The sequence below is a fragment of the Nicotiana sylvestris genome, chromosome 8, assembly GCF_000393655.2.
Source record: "Nicotiana sylvestris chromosome 8, ASM39365v2, whole genome shotgun sequence".
Lineage (NCBI taxonomy): Eukaryota > Viridiplantae > Streptophyta > Magnoliopsida > Solanales > Solanaceae > Nicotiana > Nicotiana sylvestris.
The window spans coordinates 143,244,042-143,267,831 of NC_091064.1; the positions used below are offsets into that span (position 1 = coordinate 143,244,042).

Below are 23,790 nucleotides of genomic sequence, written 5' to 3' on the forward strand. Positions count from 1 at the left end.
ACCATTGTGCGATAACCCAACAATGCAAACAACAACCTTTTATGCCACTGTCTTGAACTTTGGATCATCTTTCTAAGAATCTTCTTGATGTTTTTGTTTGCTTCTTCAACAACACCATTAGCTTTGGGCCGATAAGGGGTCGAATTCTGATGTGTGATCTTAAATTGCTCACATATCTCCCTCATCAAGTGGCTATTCAAGTTTGTAGCATTGTCTGTAATAATAGTTGTAGGGATACCAAAACGGCAGATGATGTTGGAGTGCACAAAGTCTACCACTGCTTTTTTAGTGACGGCTTTGAGAATGACCGCTTCAACCCATTTTGTGAAACAGTCAATGGCAACCAATATGAATCTACGCACATTTGAAGCTTTTGTCTCGACTGGCGTAATGACATCCATACCCCAAGCAACAAACGGCCACGGTGCTGACATAGGATGAAGTTCTGTAGGTGGCGCATGAATCAAGTCACCGTGCACCTGACACTGATGACATTTTCGGACAAAACTGAAGCAATTGTTTTCCATAATCATCCAATAATAGCCTACTCGAAGGATTTTCTATGCCAGATCGTATCCATTCATGTGGGGTCCACACACTCATGCGTGCACTTCATGCATGATTCTTCCGGCCTCTTCGGCATCCACACATCTTAACAAGTTAAGATCTGGAGTCCTTTTGTACAAGACCTCGCCGCTCAAGAAGAAACCGCTAGCAAGACTTCTAATGGTTCTCTTTTTGTCCCCATTGGCTTGCTTGGGATATTCTTTTGTTTTCAGAAATCTCTTGATATCATGATACCATGGCTGAACATTTGGTTCTACCTCAACCATATGGAAGTAACTATGCCTTTCTCGGACTTGGATTTTCAGTGGGTCAATATGGACATTGCCTGGATATGGAAACATCGGCAAAGGAATGAGTGCATCAACTAACTCATTGTGAAATTGAGGCATGTACCTGAACTCGACTGACTTGAACCACTTGCTAAGATCTTCCACATGTTGCATGTATGGAATAAGCTTGACATCCCGAGTTTCCCATTCTCCCTGAGCTTGTCGGATAATCAGATGTGAATCTCCCAAGATTATCAATTATTCCACATCTTGGTCTATTGGCATATTCATACCCATAATGCAGGCTTCATACTCGAAAGTGTTGTTTGTGCAAAAATATCGAAGCTGCGCTGTGGCTGGGTAGTGTTGTCTAGTGGGTGAGATCAAAATTGCTCCAATTCCGATACCTTTTGCATTCATAGCTCCATTAAAGAACATTTTCCAAGCATTGGTGTCTTCTGATGTTACCTCAACTGAATTCACTTCCTTGTCTGGAAAATAGGTATTCAAAGGTTGATAATCATCATCAACAGGGTTTTCAGCTAGGTGATCCGCTAGAGCTTGGGCCTTCATTGTCGTGCGAGTGACATATACTATATCAAACTCAGTGAGCAGGATTTGCCATTTTGCCAACCTACTTGTGGGCATTGACTTCTGGAATATGTACTTTAAAGGATCCATCCTGGTGATGAGGTAAGTGGTATAGGCCAACAAGTAATGCCTAAGCTTTGTAGCGACCCAAGTTAAGGCGCAACAAGTCCTTTCTAACAGGGTACATTTGGCTTCATAACTTGTGAACTTTTTGCTCAAAGAGTAGATTGCCTGCTCTTTCTTTCTAGTCACATCGGGTTGCCCGAGGACACAGCCGAAGGAATTCTCAAAGACTGTCAGGTATAAAAACAAAGGCCTTCCTGGTTCGGGTGGGACCAAGACTGGGGGGTTCGATAGATATTCTTTGATTTTGTCAAAGGCTTCTTGACACTCATCTGTCCATTTAATAGCTGCATCATTCTTCAACAACTTGAATATGGGCTTACATGTGGAAATCAACTGAGCAATGAATCGGCTGATGTAATTCAACCTTCCCAACAAGCTCATAACCTCTTTCTTGGTTCTCGGAGGAGGTAAATCCCGAATAGACTTTATCTTAGTTGGATCTAGCTCAATGCCACTCCGTCTGATGTTGAATACCAAAAGTTTCCCAGACGAAAATCCAAATGCACATTTAGCCGGTTTAGCTTCAAATCATATTTGTGCAGACGCACAAAGAACTTTCTTAGGTCCCGAACATGGTCATCCTGTGTTTTGGATTTAATGATCACATCATCCATATACACCTCGATTTCTTGGTGCATCATGTCATGAAAGATGGTAGTCATAGCTCTCATGTACGTGGCCCCGACGTTCTTCAGACCAAAAGGCATGACCCTGTAACAATAGGTGCCCCAAGGTGTGGTGAAGGCTGTCTTTTCCGCATCTTTTTCATCCATCAAGACCTGATGATATCGAGCATAACAATCCACAAAATACTGTATCTTATGTTTGACACAGTAGTCAATGAGGATGTGGATGTTTGGGAAAAGAAAGTTGTCCTTAGGACTTGCTTTGTTCAGATCCCGATAGCCAACACACACTCGGGTTTTCCCATCTTTCTTTGGCACTGGGACTACATTAGCCAACCATGTGGTGTATCGGACCACTCTGATCACACCCGCTTTCAATTGCTTGATGACCTCTTCTTTGATCTTGTCACTAATGTCGGTTTTGAGCTTTCTTTATTTTTGCTGGATAAGGGGACAATCAGGGTAAGTTGGCAATTTGTGCACCACCAGATCAACACTTAATCATGGAATATCAAGTAGGACCAAGCAAACACATCTTTGAATTCAAACAAAAGTTGGATCAGTGCATCCCTAGTCCTTTCATCTGTGTGAATGTTTATCATGGTTTCTTGGATCTCTTCTGAACTACCCAAATTCACTGGCTTGGTTTCATTTAGATTTGTCTTATGATTATTCTCAAATTGTTCTAGTTCTCGCTTTATTTCTCTAATAGCATCTTCTTCATCATATTCCAGTTCTTGGTTCATTTTTTCACAATTAGACAACATGTTTGGATCTGGGCATGATGTCCGCAAGCATGTCATGTGATTTAATGCCGCACTATTAGAACTGAAAGAAGAAATAGGAAAAAGTAACAAAAATCAGAATGAATAAAGAGAGAGATTCATGAATGATGAAATATTGATTTCATTTCATTGAATTTTGAAGATAATAGGGTTTACATTGGAATTTAAAGATAGTAAACTAAAAGAAACATCCGAGTTACATCCTAGAATAACTCGAGAGGTAGAAAAGGTGGCAAGACTGGACTACCGGGATTCCCGCCTAACTGGGAATGGAGTAGCCTTCTAGTTTTGCAACATGGCATTGGGCCCCATATACAGCACCTCAGCGGTGCTCGAGCCTTCTCTCGATTGGACCGTGTGGGTTTCATACAACATCTGCCTCATAGCTTCACATATTTCTTCAATTTCTTCGGCCATGAAGGCCTCATCTTCTTCTTCTATGTACTTGGGCTTGATGAATGTTTTGAAAAGATGTGGGATTGGCTAAGGCAAAACCCAACCATTGTTCTTTCGCTCATTTGCCCATGTTTCATCAGCTGGTATGGCTTGAAAACCCACGCCAAAGAACTTCTCACTAGGAGCCAAAGTAATAGGTTCTGTAATACCTTGTAATGATGTCCCGAGCCCCTTCCCGGGCTTATAACCATGCCTTATCATTTCCTTGGCAACTATAATTGACACATTTAAGAGAAAGGGTTGAAGGCACAGGCTTCCTTCTTCATACTGGTCTATGACCACAACCTCAAAAGCTTGATAGACTATATGTTCGCTACCTTCCCTAGCTTCCAGACATGGGACTGACGGGTCCCGATAAATTGATTGCTCGTCCTCTCCATGGACTATGATATCCTGATCTTCATATTCAAATTTTACCATCTGGTGGAGAGTAGAAGGTACAACCCCTGCCGCATGAATCCAGGGCCTTCCCAAGAGGAAACTATAAGAACTGTCCATGTCTAGGACCTGAAATGTCACCTCAAAATCCACAGGACCTATAGTCAAAATCAAATCGATCTCGCCTATGGTGTCTCTCTTGATGCCATAAAAGGCACGCACACAGACATTGTTAGGCCTGATTCTCTTAGTCCCAATATCTATTCTTTGCAAAGTTGAGAGAGGACATATATAAACTCCAGATCTGCCATCTAGCATGACCCTTTTCACATAATACCCCTCACATTTAACTGTCAAATGGAGGTCTTTGTTGTGGGCGGCCCCTTCCGGGGGCAAATCATTCTTGCTAAAGGAAATTTGATTGACTGCGAAGAATCTTTCCGCCATCCTTTCCAGTTGCTCGACAATGGTTTCAACCGGAAAATAAGCTTCATTGAGGGTCTTTATCAACACTTTATGATGCTCAGTTGAGCTTATCGGCAGAGACAACAGCGAGACCTGAGCGGGAGACTTCCTGAGTTAGTCAATTATCTCGTAGTCTGCAGTTTTCATTTTTTGGAAGAACTCCTCTGCTTCTTCGGCACTAAAAGGCTTTTTGAGCGGGAAGCGCTTCTGCTTGTCATTGTTTACTTCTTCCAGATTGAGGTACTTCCTAGATGGGTTGGTTTCATTTACTTCCCCTGTGATTTATTTCCCTTTGTATGTCACAATTGCTCTGTTGCAGTTCCAAGGGACTGCAGTGGGGTCTTTCATAGGCCTTGTGGTGTGCGGATAATGATCACGGGCTCGTTCAACCTTGGTGTAATTACTGGCCCCTGCGCCAGATAAGTCCCTTTAGGTACATACATCTTGGGTCCATTGTTCAGTTCGAACCTTTTAGGAGGACTTAACGCCAGTTGTTCTTTCCTGTGAGCTCGGGGAACATAAAGAATGGCGTCTTTAGAGAGGACTGCCCCTATTTCGGTTTCCACAATCTTTTTGTCACTTCGAGAAGTGGAGTTACTCTTCTCCCCCTTATCTTGCTTCACGGTAGCCTTTCGCTTCTTTTCCACATCTTCTATGGCAATAATGGGTTTTAGAGCTTGGTCAAACTCTTTATCTTCACAAATCATCCCAATGACTGGCCCGTTGTTGTGAGCCGGCAATGGGTTGTTATTCGCATTAGGGATCTCTTCGTCTTTCAGTACTACCCTCTTCTACTCTATCAAGTTCTCAATCGCCCTTTTAAGAGTCCAACAATTTTCAGTGTCATGCCCTTCCACCCCAGAATGATAAGTGCATCGGGTACCGGGTCGGCAGTAAGGTGACTCTAGGTTTTGTCTGTTTGGGGGTATGGGTTGAAACAAACCCATTTAGACCAGTTTAGGGATAAGGCTAGAATATGACTCACCAATAGGCGTGAAGTTTGTTCTCCTGGGTGGATCCCGAGCATGGGCATTGTAGGGGAAGTTATTTTGTGGAGGTTACGGATAATATTGATCTTGGTGAGGAGGGTTATTTCTAGGAGGTGGAGCTCTGTTTTGGTTAAATTGTTGCTAAGGCCAAGCGTATGGCTGGGCGTTCATCACCGCGTAAGGCTGGGGGGCCATAGCATAAGCCACATCCTGGTAGGGATTATAATGTTATGATGCACTTGGAGGGACTTAACCTCTGGGTGGACGAGGGTTTCTCAGACCTGAAGCTGCCATCGCCACTTCTTCCTTCTTCTTTTTGTTCGCTACAAATTAGGAGCCGCTTTGAATTGCTTGGGATGTAGTTCTTATGGAAGATTGGCTCAATATGCGCACTGTTTTCAGACCATTCTCGACCATCACACCAATTTTGATGGCCTCAGCAAATGGTTTCCCCATTGCAGACATCTTATTCTGAAAGTAGTCAGCCTCATGGGCTTGTAGAAAAACACTAACCAATTATGTTTCATCCATCAGGGTCCTGACCCTGGCCGCCTATTTGCGCCATTTAACAGCATATTCTTGGAAACTTTCGGATGACTTCTTCTTGATAATCGACAGAGAATTCCTGTCGGGAGCTATGTCTATGTTATACTAAAACTGCTTGACAAAATCTCGAGCCAGATCATCCCAAATGTGCCAATGAGATATGTCTCGATCTATGTACCACTCAGATGCAATGCCAACTAGACTCTCTCCGAAATACACCATTACGAGCTTTTCGTTTCCGCCTGCCTCTCTTAATTGATTACAATATCTCTTGAGGTGGGCTATGGGATCCTCGTGCCCGTTATACTTTTCAAACTTTGGGGTCTTGAAACCCAGGGGAAAATGCACATGTGGGAACATATATAGATCAGCGTAGGATACGCTCTTTTGTCCGCTTAAGCTTTGTATACTCTTAAGGCTCTGTTCCATGCTCCTCATTTTCCGAGTGATTTCCTCCTACTCGGGGTTCTTTGTAGCCTTTTCGTGTCCCGCAGTAAACTCGTACCGGGGTTGTTGAGGGTAAAAATTTGTGGTGAAATGTGTAGGTTCTGGTGGAAAAGATGGTACTTGGAAAGTGAAAGATGATGGATCAAAGCTTGTCCTGGGCTCAGCTGGTTGAACCATGGCCAAGGTTGGTGGTCCGGTAAATTGTTTGGAGGCCACTCCCGAAACTACCTGGGGTCAAACCTCAGAAGGTATTCCGGTGAAGTGAGCTGAGATGGTGGGGTATCCAAGTGGGGAATTTGGGTAACTTATTGGGACGTTGGAATTTCCAATTGCTCTGGGAAGTAGCTCGGGGAAACCGGATATGGAACTTGGCGGCCCTCTACCATTGGACCAGGCGTCCCATATTTCTAGCACGCGGAGGCACAGTGCCCTATTCTCTTCAGCTGCCGCTAAATCAGATGTTGGGATAACCGATAGCGGGCTATATTCTTTGGATGGGAATTTTTGGTGGATGACCTTCTGACGACATTTCTACACTTCCCTTAGATCTTGTAAAGTATGGGTGTGAAGCCAGGTTACCACAAACCAACCACCTAAAAAACAGAACCTATACTCAACAGTAGATGACAAACCGGTTAGTTTAAAGCAATTAACATATAGGGAATCACACATTGGGGGTGTGATGCACCTATAAAGTTAAATGTGTTTCTACATGTTTTGCAAAGATTGCATGTCTCATCCCAGCTTTTGTTTATCTCCCCGATCTTTCTCTTGCTCTCGTTTGCATTCTTATTTTCCCTCTAATTCTCTTTTCCTTGTTTTCTCTCTTTTTGGTTTTCTCTTTTCTACATTTTGTCTTTTATTTTAAAAATCATGACCGGATCCGATGAGGATTTCCTACGTATCACGACACCGCGTGAATTAGATTATACGTAGTTCAAGGAACAAATGTAAAATAAATAAAACATTTTTGGTTTTTTCAAATTTTCATTAAAACAAGACTTCTAATTTTTCTCTATTACAAAGACTCGATTCTACATACTTGAGAATTGAAAACTAAAACAGACTCGAAACAAACTTTAGGAATGAAAATACTGACTCGAAAAAGAGAAAACAATCAGGAGTACATCAATGCCTCCAATCGTGTCCTAGGAACACCAACTGGTCTTGTTGCGGGCCTATGGGCCATGTCATCCTGGAGGAGATAGAGATCATCCATTATATGGCGAACAAAAATCATGACTGTGGCAAAGAACATGGACCTGGTCATGTCATCCCACTTGTTGCACTTCATCACAATGTAGTCATCTATTCTTCCAACCCTTTTCCTGATCATGCCCTTTTTTTGCAATAACCGCCCAATCTGCTGAGATCTAGCCTCCAAAACCAGGGTGGCCGTATGATTCTGTTCTTATAAATGTTGTAGGTCTCCCTCTAGCTATGCCATTAAAGCGTAGAAATGTTCCCTTTTAGCCTTGAAGCTATTGGCTTATTTAGTCATTTCACCCTCAAGGCTATTAAGATCCTTTTTCCGGCCCATGACTCCTCGGTCGTGTTTTTCCTTCAATTGTCGAATGAAAGTTGCCTTCTCTTCTGCACTTTTGGCCAACTTTTCGTACTTTCACTAGCTTAGACTCAGTCTTTTTCCAAATCATCCTCAAAGTCACGTACTTTTTGTGTAAGGTTGTAGATGAGCCTTTCATCTTTTCTACTTCTTCCCGGGTTCTCAGCTACTATTCTCATTTTTCGAACATGAGCCCGGAGAGCTTCATTTTCTTGGACCAACCTTTTTCTTTCACCTTCATCTTATTGTTCATGTAGATCGTTATTGAATACGACGTTTCTCAATTCTTCTTGCAAAGCCTGATTGGTGTCTTGATACTTTTTCTCCTTTTCTCCCCAAGCCAACCTTTCCCGAATTTTATCATCAAAAGCTTGAACATGAGGTCTATTGGTGGGCATTTTAGGCTAGGGTTTGGGCTCGGGCTCAGGATCTAGCTCGTCATTTGCACAAAACCTTTTCTCAAACCACGCAGCATAATCCGGATCCACTTCCCCTCTCACAAGATCCGGCACCTGGGTGTCACTTTTCAGATATCGACAACGATTCCAATTCCGTTGGACTAAAGCCTCAAGCAGTGTTGCTTCTTGGGTGCTCAAATCTACATCTTCGGGTACCACTTGATACCTTCCCAGTTTCCTTAGAACTCTTTGCGGTGCATATGGTTGGATACTCCTCAGGCCCATCATCATCAAGTAGCCTTTCGAAGCTGTCATGTATATGACTTCTGTTACCGGAAGCCACCCTAGAGTCCATTCAATTTGACTTGCCTTTAAGGTCCTTAAGTGGGAAACCCAAGCCTCAAAACCTTCCGGAGTTTTGTAATCTTTTACCCTCTCCTCATGACTCTTTATGGAGTTGTTCCCGTCCGCATCGTGACTCATAAACTTGGGGTGGAGGTGGAGATGTTCGATCAACCATATTTGAAGAAGAATGTTGCAACCCTCGAAGAATTGAGCCCCGGTTTTACACAATGTCAATGCTCGATAAATTTCTTCCAGCACTAACGGAACAAGTGTGTTATCTTCCTTAGTAGTGAGTAGTTGTGCAATTCTAGCCATGCCAGTTTCTATTGTCCCTTCCATATTTGGAAAGACCATGATACCCAAAAATGCCACGATAAAAGCGAATCGACGATGAATTTTCCAGGTGCTATTATCTTGTTTGTTGTTCAACCCATTTCCATGTGTTTCAAAACTAGCTGAATGCCCGAACCTGAAGTATAAGAAGTTGAAAGAACAACATCCTTTGCTTACATGAGCCTTCTTCATTTGTTTACTAATATTCAGAAGATCGAAGAACTTGTGCACAGAGGGAGCCCTTGGGAATATGAGTTGTTGCTTCCTCATGTCTTGGCCAAAGTCAATGTATCCGGCCACTTCTTCCAGACTAGGGGTGAGCTCAAAATGGGAGAAATGGAACACCTTGTGGACAGGATCCCAAAAGGTTACCAAGGCTTTGATCAAATCATCCTGGGGTTTGATGCTCATGATGTCTATAAGGGAACCCAATTGTTTTTCACCCAATCCTGGCCATCTTTATCTAAATCATTCCACCATATGCGAAGCTGCAACTGAGCCAGTTCTATGACAGATTGTGGCTGGTTCTGTGACAGGTCCTGGATAGCATTCATTTGTGAGGGGTCCTGGACAGTATTCATTGGTGACGGGTTCTGGACAGTATTCATTTGTACCTACGGAGGGTTAAGGTTAGGGTTGACTCTTGTGGACTCTTTTTGCAAAACAAGTTTTCAATTTCTAAAGAAAATCAACGGACAAAGACCTCTTTAAAATCCCAAGTCATCGGATTATTTTAAAATCCCAAATCGAGGAAGTTTTTATTTTTTTTAAGTTTGCGAACTAGAAATTCTAGATAAGGAATTCTGTTAACCTGGGAGAAGATGTTAGGCATTCCCGAGATCCGTGGTTCTAGCACGGTCGCTTAGCAATTTATACCTGGCTTAAATTGTTTAACTACTTATTTTTAGGACCTATGTGCGTATATCTTTTACCACTTTTAATCAATTGATTTATTCATAATTAAAGAATTGAGTTACGCGTACGTATACTTATTTCCTTTGGTGCGTCAAAATCATGCCACGTGAACGTATCCACAATTAATAACGCTTTTTTATTTTAATAAGAGATGTTTGGTTGAAGTTGCACAAACGCATCCCTCGAGTTACTTTTAGAATTAAATTCGTAATTATGTTACGCGAACGTATACATAATCACAATACTAATCTAAATTGAGCCTAGAGCAAACTACGATTATTTAGAATTATTTTAATACTAGGTTAATATTTATATTAGGGCCATAGGTGATATAATTTATTTATGGCACACCTCACTTATTTTAACAAAAGGGAGTTGCGTTTTTACTTAATTAAGACTAAGGATACTAATTGAAATCAAAACTAAGAAATCTCTTAACTTGAAAAAGGGAAGGCTGCGCATAGAATTATTTCTCTTGGAGAGATTGGGCCAACGATGGCGCATTCGTCATTTAGCTAAGGGGATAGGCAGCCTTGGACTTATTTTTGGGGCTGGAATCTGTCTTTAAGAGGAAAGGACTCAGAAATGACTTTGTTATTTTCAGACCTATTTTTTTGCAACTAGGCCTACCCACCTCTAAAATTAACAACACTTGCTTATTTACAACAACTAAATTTCAGTTTTTCTTCTGAGTGAAACAAATATTTAAAAATCAAACACAATTCTAATTTCTTAAATTAACCACATGAATGGCAATAAAAGCACATATTCATTTTGTGACTTACGATAAAAGAGGATTTCTACAACTGGATCCAAATTTAGAGCTTAGGGTCCAGGTTTAACAACCTAAACCTAGACTCATTTGACTTTTACTTGGGCCTCAAATTCAGCCCAAGTTAAATAAAGAACAGTCGTATCATCTTTACACAGTGGGCTTATAATCTAGCCCATTACATCACTATCATTTAAACTATAACCACAATATAATCAAACTCCTAACATAGCTATTTTTGAATCCCAGCATATGAATTTAAAATCCTAGTTAGTTACACTCTTCCAAAAATAAACATTTTCCCAAAATCAATACCTTACATCAGGACCTAATACCTAACCTGACTATTTTTGAAGCTAAAACTATTACAACTTCCATCTCATGAAGGATCCGAGCTTCTTTTGTACATGATTTATCCACAATAGCCTGATTCCATTTCCAAGCTTTTGAACCTGCTTATTTGGCCAATTAGTAGACAAATCCGCAGGCATGAGCTTACAGCCAAACAAATAAAAAGACAAATAAAAGGATTTAGATCAAAGGGGAAGTTGTATACTCAAATAAAGGTAAGAAAACTGACTTTAGAACCTCACAATCAGTCTTAATAGCTAACTTTGCAAAATTGAAACTCATAAGGCATTCAGTTATAGATTTGCTTGTTCATGTTCAATGTTTAAACTCACATATTCAAGGTTTAACTACATTCATGTCATTATAAGCTAAATACTATCATGAAAGTGACATTCATTTGCACAAAACACAATTTATACAATTGATCTCATATTTCTTAACAACAACATTACATGAAGAAGGTGAAGTCCAGTACCTTGCACAAACAAGAGCAAAAATCAGTAACTAAAAGGTGTAAAAAACTGGCTGATACTTTAAACGAAAATGGAGCAGCAACAATACAGGAGCAACAACAACCAAAAACCCCAAAATTTTAGACCTAAGACCAGCCACTTGAGCCCATAAATAACTAGTTAAATAACCCAGGAAAAATCTTTATTTCAAACTATTTTAAACTTGTGATCCAAAAGAGAAAAAGTTTTGGAAATCTTTCTGAGATTTTCTAAAGTCTAAAAAGGGCACTTTTTGCGGAGAATAATGTTTATGAGTGCTGATGATTGCTAAAGATTGTCTCATCATCGTGTGAGGGAATGTTTTCTTTTATAGAATGCACAAAAAAGCATCCAAGAAAGAATATTCTGACTTACTACAACATATTTATACAGTTGTACTGTCCTTCTTCCTTATCCAAAACCAGTATTTGCTTAGGATAAGGACAGCTGTCCAAAATTATAGAATTTTCTAATTTTAGCCTAAGTAAAAATCTAATTTTACTCTTTAAGTTACTTCTTATTTCAGTTCTAATCTAAACTTTTCTAGTTCAATTGAGTCCGTAATGTGAGCACATTAGAACAAACAAGGACAAAGCTAAAAATGGTTGGAAATTTGGATCAAAATGCCTAAGAAGGTCAAACGGGTACATTCCAAACATAATAGAAGGAAATGCTTATTTGACTAAAACTAAACTAGAACTGAAACTAACCAATAATGCATTTGAATAGTAATCAAACAAAATTAGAGATGCAAATGCAATGAAACAAACTAGAATTCAAACTATATCAATTTGCAGAACTTAAACAACTGAAACAACAAAACCTAAATAATTGTTAATCCTCCTATAATAAGCCATTAGACAAGTTTAGGAAAATAGAGCAATCAATTAACATGCTGAATCTTAGAGATTGAAGCCTAGGCTAATTGGAAACATGTTTTTCTCTTTTTTTATTCTAACAAACAAAACAAACATCAAACAAAATTAAGGATCCGTGAATTAAAAGAGAGCAGGTCTAAAATAGCCTAACTAAAACATGCAGCCATGACAAAACAATTAAACAAACAGAAGAAGAACAAAAAATGAAACCAAACAACAAATGAAAAGTAAGAGATTTACCTGAGTTTATTTTAAAAACTGGGTCAATTTATGATTTCGTCCAAACTCTTTAAAGCGCAAATGAAGTTTGACTACCATTAATCGACTGTTCTTCACAAGAACAGTTGACTAATGGAGGTTTTAAGATCAATTGACCAGATATAGAGCAAGAAAAAAGAGCAAAGAAAAGCTATGGATTTGAGTTTCAAATTCAAAATCAGGGCGATTCTAGGCTCGTACGAAAGGGAATATGGGGATATTTAGGGAGAGGAGGTGAAAGTGATTATATGGTGTGAATTTGATGGGGTTTTGAACAGTTAAGGTTTTGGCCGGATTTTCGATCTAAAATTCGAGGGTTTAGGCTGGGATTCGAGGGAAAAAAGTTGGAGATATGGACTAAGGAGGTGAAGGGGGGTTCAAGGTGTAAATTTGGGGAGATTTAGAACACCGAAACCATCGTGAGGCGATTTTCGGCGGGTGGTTTGCGGCGAAGGCGGCGTGGGAACGAGGGCGGCTAGGGTTTACTTCGAGAGAGAATAGAGACGGAATGAGAGGGGGTAATGGGGGGTGGTCTCCAATTTTCGGACAGTTTTATAGCATTGGAATGATCAGTTCGCAGCCGTTTGATTTGTGATGATCAACGGCTGGGATACCTTGGATCAAAACGGGGTCGTTTGGTATTATAGAGGGGGGCTGGACCGGGTAAAGCTATTTGGGCCTAGGTTAATTGGATGGCTTTTAGGGTAATTTCGGCTGGTTAGGGTCAGATTGGGTGTGAAATTAGCCTAAATTTCAAAAATAAAAACCCCTTTAAAATCAAACTCTTTTATTTCCCTTTTCTTTTTTCTTTTCTTTTTTTTTTCAATTAAAAATCCTTAAAATAAAATCCTAAATTATCTAAATTGTAGAATTAAACCAAATATTTATTTATAAAAATTATACACAACACTTATTTCTAAATTAAAAGAGAAAAATCAATAAATTAAAAGACAAAAGATGTAAAATGAGCTATTTTTGGGATTTTCAAATTTCTATAAAACAAATAATTACTGATTAATCCTAAAATGTAAAAATAAATCCTAAATGCAATGCATGGTATTTTTGGTATTTTTTCACGATTTAAATAAAACTTAAACATGCACAAAAATGCAAACAATTAAATAAAATTCTACAAAATTCCCAAAATGGCAAATAATTAACAAAAAACCTATTTTCTTGGGATTTTATAGGAATATTACGTATAGGGCAAAACTAACATGTGCACAATCGTCGCACCCTTGATTAACATTATTGACATCGACATCATCAATATAAACCTCAATAGGATTCAAGGATCGTATATACTTGCTTAGAATAACTTTATATGGAAAGAACAACACGGGCAACCTTAGTTGCTAGGAGTAGATCCGTTATGAAATAGCGTATCGTTTATGTTCATTTAATTTTGGATCATGCCAAAATCTTCTATCCAATTGTCAAGCAAGCTCAATATGATCTTCTTACGTCTACAATGAGTAAACCGACTTCGTCGTCATCATCATATAAGCATTGTAACTGTCATATTTGGAAACCAATATTCTACAAGAAAACGGACAGTACTTGCGATGACCCAAAAGGTCATCTTCTATTTTAGAACTTGAATCCGTGTTCTAAGGCCTTAAAACCCCTCATTTATCTCTTCTTGATTTGCGTGTGCATTCCGGGCGCGATTCCGAAAAGCCTTTATGTGAAAATTTGAGAAAATAATAATTTTTGTACTAAAAAGTTGATTTTGTTAACATCGGACAACATTTTGAGAAAACGAACCTGTACCCATAATTTGATGATCCTAGTAGGTCCGTAGTAAAATATGGGACCTAGGCATATGTCCGTAATCGAATTCTGAGGTCCCAAGATCGAGAAATGAATTTTTGATGAAAATTGTAAGATTGAAAATCTAAAGAATTAAATAAATTGATTAATGTTTGATCTTTTTGGTATCGGGCCCCTATTTTGGTTTCGGAGCCCGATACAATTTTAATATAATAATAAATCATGTCTGTGAAATTTGGTGAAAAACGAAGTTTATTTGACGTGATTCTGACCATGGGTTGAGAAAATAGAAGTTTTGAAACTATCTTGAAAATTTCAAGCAATTTAATTCTAAATTCGTAGTTGTAGGTGTTATTTTGGCGATTTGATCGCGCAAGCAATTTCTTATGATGTTTTAAGACTTGTGTGCATGTTTGGTTTTGAACCCCGAGGGCTCGGGTGAGTTTTGGATAGGCTACAGAGTGATTTGGAACTTAGAAAGGTTGCTGGTGTTCTCCAGCAGTGTTACGGGCCTCAGACCTCACAAATGCGAGGTCAAGGTTCGCATTTGTGACTACTGTGGAGGTCACATTTGTGAGGCCTTCATCGCAAATGCTAAGGAAGGCTGGGCCAAGCAGACTTCGCAATTGGGAAGCTTTCTTCACCTCGGAAGGGCAGGGATCGCAAATGCGATCTTTTTATCGCATTTGCGGAGGATCATGTTCGCATTTGCGAACTTACCTTCACAATTGCAAAAGCAACAGAAATATGGAGGACTTCGCAATTGCGATGGTTCTTCGCATTTGCGAGTTTCACAATTGTGAAGCTCAGGTCGCAAATGTGACATCTGCAGCTGATAACTTTGGACTTAGATAAGATTTTTCATTCATTCTCCCATTTTTCAAAACCGAAACATCAAGAGGTGATTTTCCAAAGGCTAGTTCTTCCCCAGATCATAGGTAAATGATTCTTAACTCATTTTTTCAATCTATTACATCTTTTTACAAGATTTCATCCTAGAATCTAGTGTTTTTCATAATGGAAATGGGTGTTTTTGGGTAGAACTTAGGGATTTCGAAATTAAGTGATTTGGACGTCAAATTGAGGTCAGATTCCAAAACTAATTGTATATCCTGGCTTGTGGGTGAATGGGTAATCGGGTTTTTATCTGAATTTCGGGTTTTAACCAAGCGGGCCGAGGGTCAGATTTTCACTTTTTGGGGAAAATGTTAGGAAACCTATCATTATGCATTTGAATTGAAATTATTAAGTTATTTATGACTAGATATGAGTGGATTGGAGGTGGAATATGCCACGCCCCAACCTCGGGAGGGGCGACCGGCTCTTAATCGTGTGAACCCAACTGAGCAAGCATTTTGGACACTTTCTACCCAACTCACTATGATAAAAAAACCATGCTTTCATTTATTTAGACAGTAGGAAAGATCATACATATCACATTGCTAGTTCATTTTATATTACAACCCTTAAACCATAGTTAAGTTTTCAAAATTTCATACAGTTACAGTTTAGAAGAGCAAGAGTTTAGAATTGCAACATAGTCCAGTGACCCATCCAATTCCCGTACATCACCCACACTAATGTCTACATATCCACTAAAGATACAAAAGATAGTTATGATAATGTCAGCAACAATGCCCCGACTATACCTCAAAAAGTGGTGATTTATAACAAAAGATCTATTGCGTAACCCCTGGAAGAAAAGGGGCACACCAAGATTGTTGAGAGGAGGATGCTCTGCTACCTGCGGTTGGCACTGTCTACTATGAAACCACCTACATCCATTAAAAGATATAGCGCCCCCGGTAAAAGGGACGTTAGTACTATAGAATAGTACTAGTATGTATAACTAAACACCATCTCATTAGAAAGAACATCTATACAAGGATAAAGAATTCATAAGGATCAACAAAAGCTTAAAACAATCACCACATCATCAAATAAAAGGGGTCACATAGCTTTCACATAATTTCCATAGCTTTAGGTTGGGACATTTAATACTGTTGCATCATCATTCACAATACCACCTCTTTCTAGCGCGGAATCCGATCACGACCCAATCGGCTAAGTTGCCTCATTTGAGACATATATCTCAATCACAATTTCATTCTCACTATCCGATTTCAATATCAGCACAATACCACCATGTGTACGACATGGCGTCTGATCACGACCCGATCAACTAAGTCGTCTTACCAAGACATTTCCCTTTTCCATCAATCATCTCATTTCAATTTTTATTTCACATATATCAGTTCATCGTCACTTGGTTCCACAATTATCACATAACACTTGGCAGTAGGCCACATTTCATAACTCAAACTCTTTTCCCCAACATTTCACATCATTTCCATTTTTCACATTAACCTTGCAATTTAAGATAATAGGCACATACGAGAGCAATTCAAGTTGTAAGCATAGAGACGATTTCACATAGTTCAGCATAATAATCACAATTTAAACTTGACTTGATATCTAGGCATTTTAGCACATAGTTCACATTCTTCACACATTCTCAATTTACCAAGAATAGCATATTAAATACATTGAGACACACCTTTCACCTATATTCTTGCAACACCAATTAATTTAAAATAACAAGCACTACATCAATCAAATTTCGGACTGACAACATTTGCATGGACACCAAGGGAGTTCAATTTCTAAGAAGAGGGGGTTTTAGCCATACATAACTCAATTGAGCTTTTTAGACTCTACAATGTTCCGGAATTCTTAGAAACCTCAATCTATTCTGGAAATATAACAATTTGAACCAAAATTAGGAAGATGATCATAATTCTACCTCATTTGAGCATTTTATCAAACACTATGTGTGAGTTAAATCTTGATGGTCTTTTAGAGGTTTTCATCAACCCACAACCCATACTTTACCATTTTTAGCTCAACAATGTTCCTACACCATTTGACAACACATTCAAGTAAGATAACAACTGCAATACCCACAAACTTTCTTCATAAATACCCATCCTTAGCTAAAATTCGAAATTAAGGGTTAGGTTGTAGAATCTTACCTCAAAGATGAAGACCTAGTGTGTGTTTCCTTGTTAATCTTTGAAGATTTGAGCAAGAATTGAAGAAAAATTGAGGAGGGACACTTTCCCACTCTAGGGCACTCTCTCACTCTAAAAATATCTGATTTTAGCTAAAGAAATGATCCATTGCATTTATTTGGCTAAATGAGGTTTGTTTATAAAAAAAGCCCGATGTTTGCACAGTCGCACCACGTGGGGCGCCGCGGTTGTAAAAAATGTGCTCAAAAAACGTTTTGAATACTCTCTGTACCTCCCCACAGGCACGCGCATGGGGCAACACGGTAGTGTGATTTTCAGACAGCGTTCAGTAATCTGGTCATAACTTCTTGTAGGAGTGTCCAAATGGCGAACAGTTTGAAGAGTTAGAAACTAGACTTGAAGATCTTTCATTTGATAGTTTGTGCATCCAATAAAACCTTAGGTATATGTATATATCTTGTCCAAAATTTGGCCTTGTGCGTATACATTTTTAACGTTAGTCTATCTTGTAATTTTCCAACTTGATTTAGAATTAGAACTCTCCTTAGACCCCATATCACTTATAATGTGCCTCGTACACTTATTATCATATACAATTGATATCCATCATGCTGTCCACGTCTACACACAAAATTATATAATTAGTGCACATCAACTTTCTTAATAGCGCTTAAATACTTCGAAATTTTTCCGGGGTGTTATATTCTCCTCCACTTAGGATCATTCGTCCTCGAATAAGAAGAAGTGTCTGCCCCCAAATACATAACATAACTTAACCATTTTCTCACACATCTTTAACTCCCAGATTTTGACTAACTCCCAAATTTTTCAGATATTTTGGCAGAGTTTTCCTTGTATCTGAGCCTATCCACCTGTCAGAGAATCCCAAAAACACATCCTAAAAACATATACATAATCCAAAGATGCAACAAAATATAAAATGATGCCAACAGTGGCCTAAAAGTAATACATTACTAGATAAGAAACACTATTAACTTTAACTAACCAGGTGATACATAATTCATAAAAGGTAAATTTTCAACATCTTCATAGGACACAAATACTTAATTACATAGCTATTGAAACAAATGAGGGTAGTTGTTCTTCATTTCTTCCTCAGCCTCCCAAGTGGCCTCTTTAACCTTCTGGTTTTGCCATAACACTTTCACGGAGGAAGTTTCTTTATTTCTTAACTTTCGGACTTGCCTATCAAAAATGGCAACTGGAATTTCTTCATACGAAAATTCTTCATTAACCTCAATAGTCTCTACCGGCACAATATTGGATGGATCTCCAACTACCTTCTTCAAATTGGACACATGGAACACCGGGTGTACTAATGACATCTCAGGTGGTAGCTCAAGCTTGTACGCCAACTGACCAATCCTTTGAATGATTCTGTACGGCCCGACATACCTCAGACTTAACTTCGCTTTCATCCCAAAATGCATGATGCCCTTCATGGGGGAAACCTTTAAGAACACCCAATCATCTTCCTTGAATTCCAAATCTCTTCGACGAACATCCGAATAGGACTTTTGATGGATCTGAGCAGTTTTCAACCGCTCCTTAATAATCTTAACCTTCTCCATATCTTGATGCACAAGGTCTGGCCCTATCAATTCAGCTTCCCCAACCTCGAACCACGCAATGGGAGATCTATATCTCCTACCCTACAACACCTCAAATGGTGCCATTTGAATACTAGTATGGAAGCTGTTGTTATAAGCAAACTCTATGAGTGACAAATGATCATCCCAGCTACCTTTGAAATCAAGAACACAAGCACGCAACATGTCCTCAAGCGTCTGAATAGTCCGCTTCGCTTGCCCGTCGGTTTGTGGATGAAAAGTTGTACGAAGATTTACCTGCGTACCCAAGCCTTGCTGAAATTTCTTCCAAAAGTTGGCCGTGAAATGAGCCCCTCTATCTGAAATGATTGAGACTGCAGTGCCATGCAACTTGACTATTTCTTTGATATACAACCGAGCATACTATTCCGTTGTGTCGGTATATTTGACTGTCAAGAAGTGCGCTTATTTCGTGAGTCGATCCACGATTACCCAAATTGAGTCAAACTTTCATGGAGTGCGTGGTAACCATACCACAAAATCCAGGTTGATCATTTCCCATTTCCACATTGGAATTTCTATGTTTTGAGCCAATCCACTAGGCCTTTGATGTTCGGCTTTCACTTGCTGATAGTTCGAACATTTTGCCACAAAGTCCACCACATCCCTTTTCATGTTGTTCCACCAATAAACTTCCTCGAGTTCATGATACATTTTTGTAGAACTTGGGTGTACATAATACCTGGAAGTGTGAGCTTCTTCCATGATCCTTTCTCGAACACCGTCAATATTTGGAACACATAGGCGACCTTGGTACCTTAGGGTACCATCATCCATGCCAAAGGAAAAAGTTGTTGTCTTATGTTTGTGAATCCCCTCCTTCAGTTGTGCTAATAATGGATCGTTGAATGGCTTCTCCTTCACCTCCATGATGATTCAACTCTATTTTGCACAATTACTCCCTCCTCATTAGAGTTCGCCAGGCGAACTACCAAACTAGCCAACTGGTGAACCTCCCTGTCCAACAACCTTTGATATGCCTCCATATAAGCCAAACATCCCATAGATTTCCGGCTAAGAGCATCCGCTACAACATTGGCCTTCCCCGAGTTATAGAGAATATAGATATCATAATCCTTGAGTAACTCAAGCCATCTTTTTTGCCTCAGATTAAACTCTTTTTGTTTGAAAATATATTAAAGGCTCTTGTGTTCCATAAATACATCCACATGGAGACCATACAAATAATGTCACCAAATCTTTAGTGCAAATACTATCGCCGCAAGCTCTAAGTCATGGGTTGGATAGTTCTTTTCATGATTCTTGAGTTGCCTAGAAGTGTAGGCTATAACCTTGTCATGTTGCATTAACACACACCCAAGCTAGATCCTTGAAGCATCGCAATACACCACAAATCCCTTTGTACCCTCTGGCAGGGTCAATACCAGTGCTCTAGTCAGTCTTGATTTCAATTCCTGGAAGCTACTTTCACAAGTATCGGACCACTGGAACTTAACTACTTTCTGCGTCAATTTAGTCAATGGAGAGGCAAGGGTACAAAATCCCTCCACAAATATTCTGTAGTACCCGGCCAAACCTAAGAAACTGCGAATCTCTATTGGAGTGGTAGGTCTAGGCCAATTCTTTACTGCTGCAATCTTTTGAGGATCAACCATAATTCCTTTCCCGGAGACGACATGACCCAAGAACGTGACGGATTCAAGCCAAAATTCACATTTCGAAAAATTTGCATACCGTTGGTGCTGCTGAAGAGTCTGCAGAACTACCCTGAGATGGCCAGCATGGTCCGCCTATCTTCAGGAATAACCAAAAATATCATCAATGAACACTATCACAAAGGAGTCTAAAAAAGGCTTGAGGACTCGATTCATAAGATCCATGAAAGCTGTCGGGGCATTAGTTAGCCCAAATAACATCACCAGAAATTCAAAGTGCCCATACCGTGTCCCGAAAGTTGTTTTGGGAATATCATGCTCCCCTATCTTCAATTGATGATACCTGGACCGCAAGTCAATTTTTGAGAAGCACTTAGCACCTTGCAATTGATCAAACAAATCATCTATCCTTGTTAGAGGGTATTTATTCTTGATTGTGACTTTGTTGAGCTGCCGGTAGTCAATATACATCTATAGCGACCCATCTTTATTTCTTACAAACAATACCGGTGCACCTCATGGTGACACACTCGGCCGAATGAAACCCTTCTTTAACAAATCCCTCAAATGTTTGTCACGCCCCAAACTCGGGAGGCGCGACCGGCACTCAACCGAGTAAACCCGACTGAGCAAGCCTTGTAGGTTTCATTCTACCCAAACTAATTCATGAATAAATAGGAGATGGACTCCATTAATCATACTTTGTAAGTATTTCATTAACAACTTCCATTTTATTTCCATTTGCAGCTTAATTCATAATTATCAAAATATTACATGTTTTATAAATCTTTTCCAAATATCAAGATTTCTAACTCAATTCCCCATTATCAAACACCACCCACAATCTGTCTACGGAGCCTCTAAATACAACTGAAGTGCAATATGTAAATGCCGGCAACAAGGCTCCGGCTATACCTCAAAATACAAAGTACATGATAAATAATTGATATAGGACCCCAAAATGAAGTGGGGCTCACCATGTCAGCTGAAAGGAAGATGCGTCACTAGCTGCGACCACCACTGCCTGCTATGGAGCCACATACATTCATTTAAAGACGTAGCGCCCCAAGCAAAAGGGACGTTAGTGCCATCGAATAGCACTAGTATGTATAACTAAACACCATCTCATTAGAAAGAACAACCATACAAGAACAAAGAAATCATAAGGATTCAACAAAAGCTTTAAACAATAACCACATCATCAAATAAAAGGAATCACATAGCTTTCACATAATTTCCATAGCTTTAGTTTGGGGCATTTAATACAGTTCATCATCACTCACAATACCACCGCTTTCTTGAGCGGAGTCCGATCATGGCCCGATCGGCTATGTTGCCTAATTTGAGACATGTACCTCAGTCACAATCTCATTCTCACTTTCAAGAATTCAATATCAGCACAATACCACCATGTGTGCGGCATGGCGTCCGTTCACGGCCCGATCGGCTAGTCCGCCTTTCCAAGGCGTTGTTCCTTTCTCATTATTCATCTCATTTCAATCTTTATTTCACATATATCCATTCATAGGCACTTAGAGCCACAATTATCACATAATACTTGGCATTAGGCCACATTTCATAACTCACATTCCACATCACTTTCACTTTCAACATCAAACTTTCAATTTCAGATACTGGGCACATACAAGAGCAATTTAAGTTATAAGCATAGAGGGGAATTCTCATGATTCGGCATAATAATCACAATTTAAACTTGACTTGAAATATAGGCAATATAGCATATAGTTCACATTCTACACATATCCCCAATTTACCATGAATAACACGTTGAACACATTGTGACACACCTTTCACATATATTCTTGCAACACCAAATCTTTTGAAATAACAAATACTACATAAATCAGATTCCGTACTTACAACATATGCGGGGACACCATGGGAGCTCAATTTCTAAGAAGAGGGGGTTTTAGCCATACATACCTTGTTTAAGCTTTCCTTAAGTTACTACAACGTTCCGTAAATTCTAGCAATCTCAATGTACTTCTAGACATAACAAAATTGAACACAAATTAGGAAGATATTCATGGTTTCGGCTCATTTGAGCATTTTATCTAACAATAGTTGTGCATCTTGATTTCAAGGCTCTTCTACAAGATTTCCGACACTACCCAACCTAATCTTTACTTATTCATGTTCAACAATCCTCTCACAAACCTAGTTTATACATGCATGTATACATAATACTATTACACCCAAGAATCATACCTCAATAACCCATTTTACACCCCAAACATGAAATTAAAGTCTAATGTATAGAACCTTACCTCCTAGATGAAGAACATGTGATTGGGTTCTTTGATTCTTGAAGACTTGAGCAAGAGATGGGTGATTATGAAGCTAGGCTCCTTCTCTCTCGTTCTCTCTCTATATGCTCTCAACTCTCTCTAAAATCAGTAGAAAATGACCCCAAATGAAGCCCCAACGATATATTGAAAGGGGGTCGGGTTATAAAAATAGGAAAAATAAGCTTCCGAAATCAGATCTGCGATCGCAGAATGGACCGCAAAACAAGAATGTGGGCCGCAGAATGCATCGCAAGATAGGTGCCCAAAACTGGGCAACACTAGCCCAATCTGCGACAGATCTGTGATCGCAGAGTCAAAAAAGCGACATATTTGCGATCGCTGATTCGACACAGGATCACATTTTTCTAGCCTTTGGTAATTTGATCATAACTTTGTTATAGGAATGTCCAAATGGCAAACGGTTTGAAGGATTGGAAACTAGACTCGAAGACCTTTCATTTGATAGGTTGTTCATCACATAAAATCTTATATATATATATGTTTGTTCAAAGTAGGGACTTGTGCGAACTCATTTGGAATCTTAGCCTATTACGAAATTTTCCAATTTGACTTAGACTTAGGCCCTTCCTTCGACCCCAAATTACTTACCATAAGACTTGTACACTTATTTACCAAATCCAATTGATGTCCATCATGTTAATAGCGCATAAAATATTATAATTAGCCTACCTAGTACCATGAAATCCTAAATTACTTAGCGAAATTTTCCAGGTCATTGCATTCTCCCCACCCCCCTAGGATCATTCGTCCCCAAATGAGAAGTAGAGTCCTCCCTAAATGCTTAACACAATATATCTCTTTTCTAACCTATTTCAGGTTCCTAAATTTTGACTAACTCCCAAATTTTTCAGAAATTTC

General features: G+C 39.3%; 2 protein-coding genes across 2 annotated transcripts; both read right to left on the reverse strand.

Annotated features, from left to right (window-relative positions):
- Positions 1–599: 599 nt before the first annotated feature.
- LOC138875779 (uncharacterized) lies at positions 600–1,010 on the reverse strand. The gene has a single exon (XM_070154646.1). The coding sequence runs from the start codon at positions 1,008–1,010 to the stop codon at positions 600–602; it is 411 nt and encodes a 136-aa protein (XP_070010747.1).
- A 17,421-nt stretch (positions 1,011–18,431) lies between these two features.
- LOC138875780 (uncharacterized) lies at positions 18,432–19,856 on the reverse strand. Its single transcript, XM_070154647.1, has 2 exons — positions 19,461–19,856; positions 18,432–19,028 (listed from the first exon to the last, which is right to left on the reverse strand). The coding sequence occupies exons 1-2, from the start codon at positions 19,854–19,856 to the stop codon at positions 18,432–18,434; spliced, it is 993 nt and encodes a 330-aa protein (XP_070010748.1).
- Between the last annotated feature and the right edge of the window lie 3,934 nt (positions 19,857–23,790).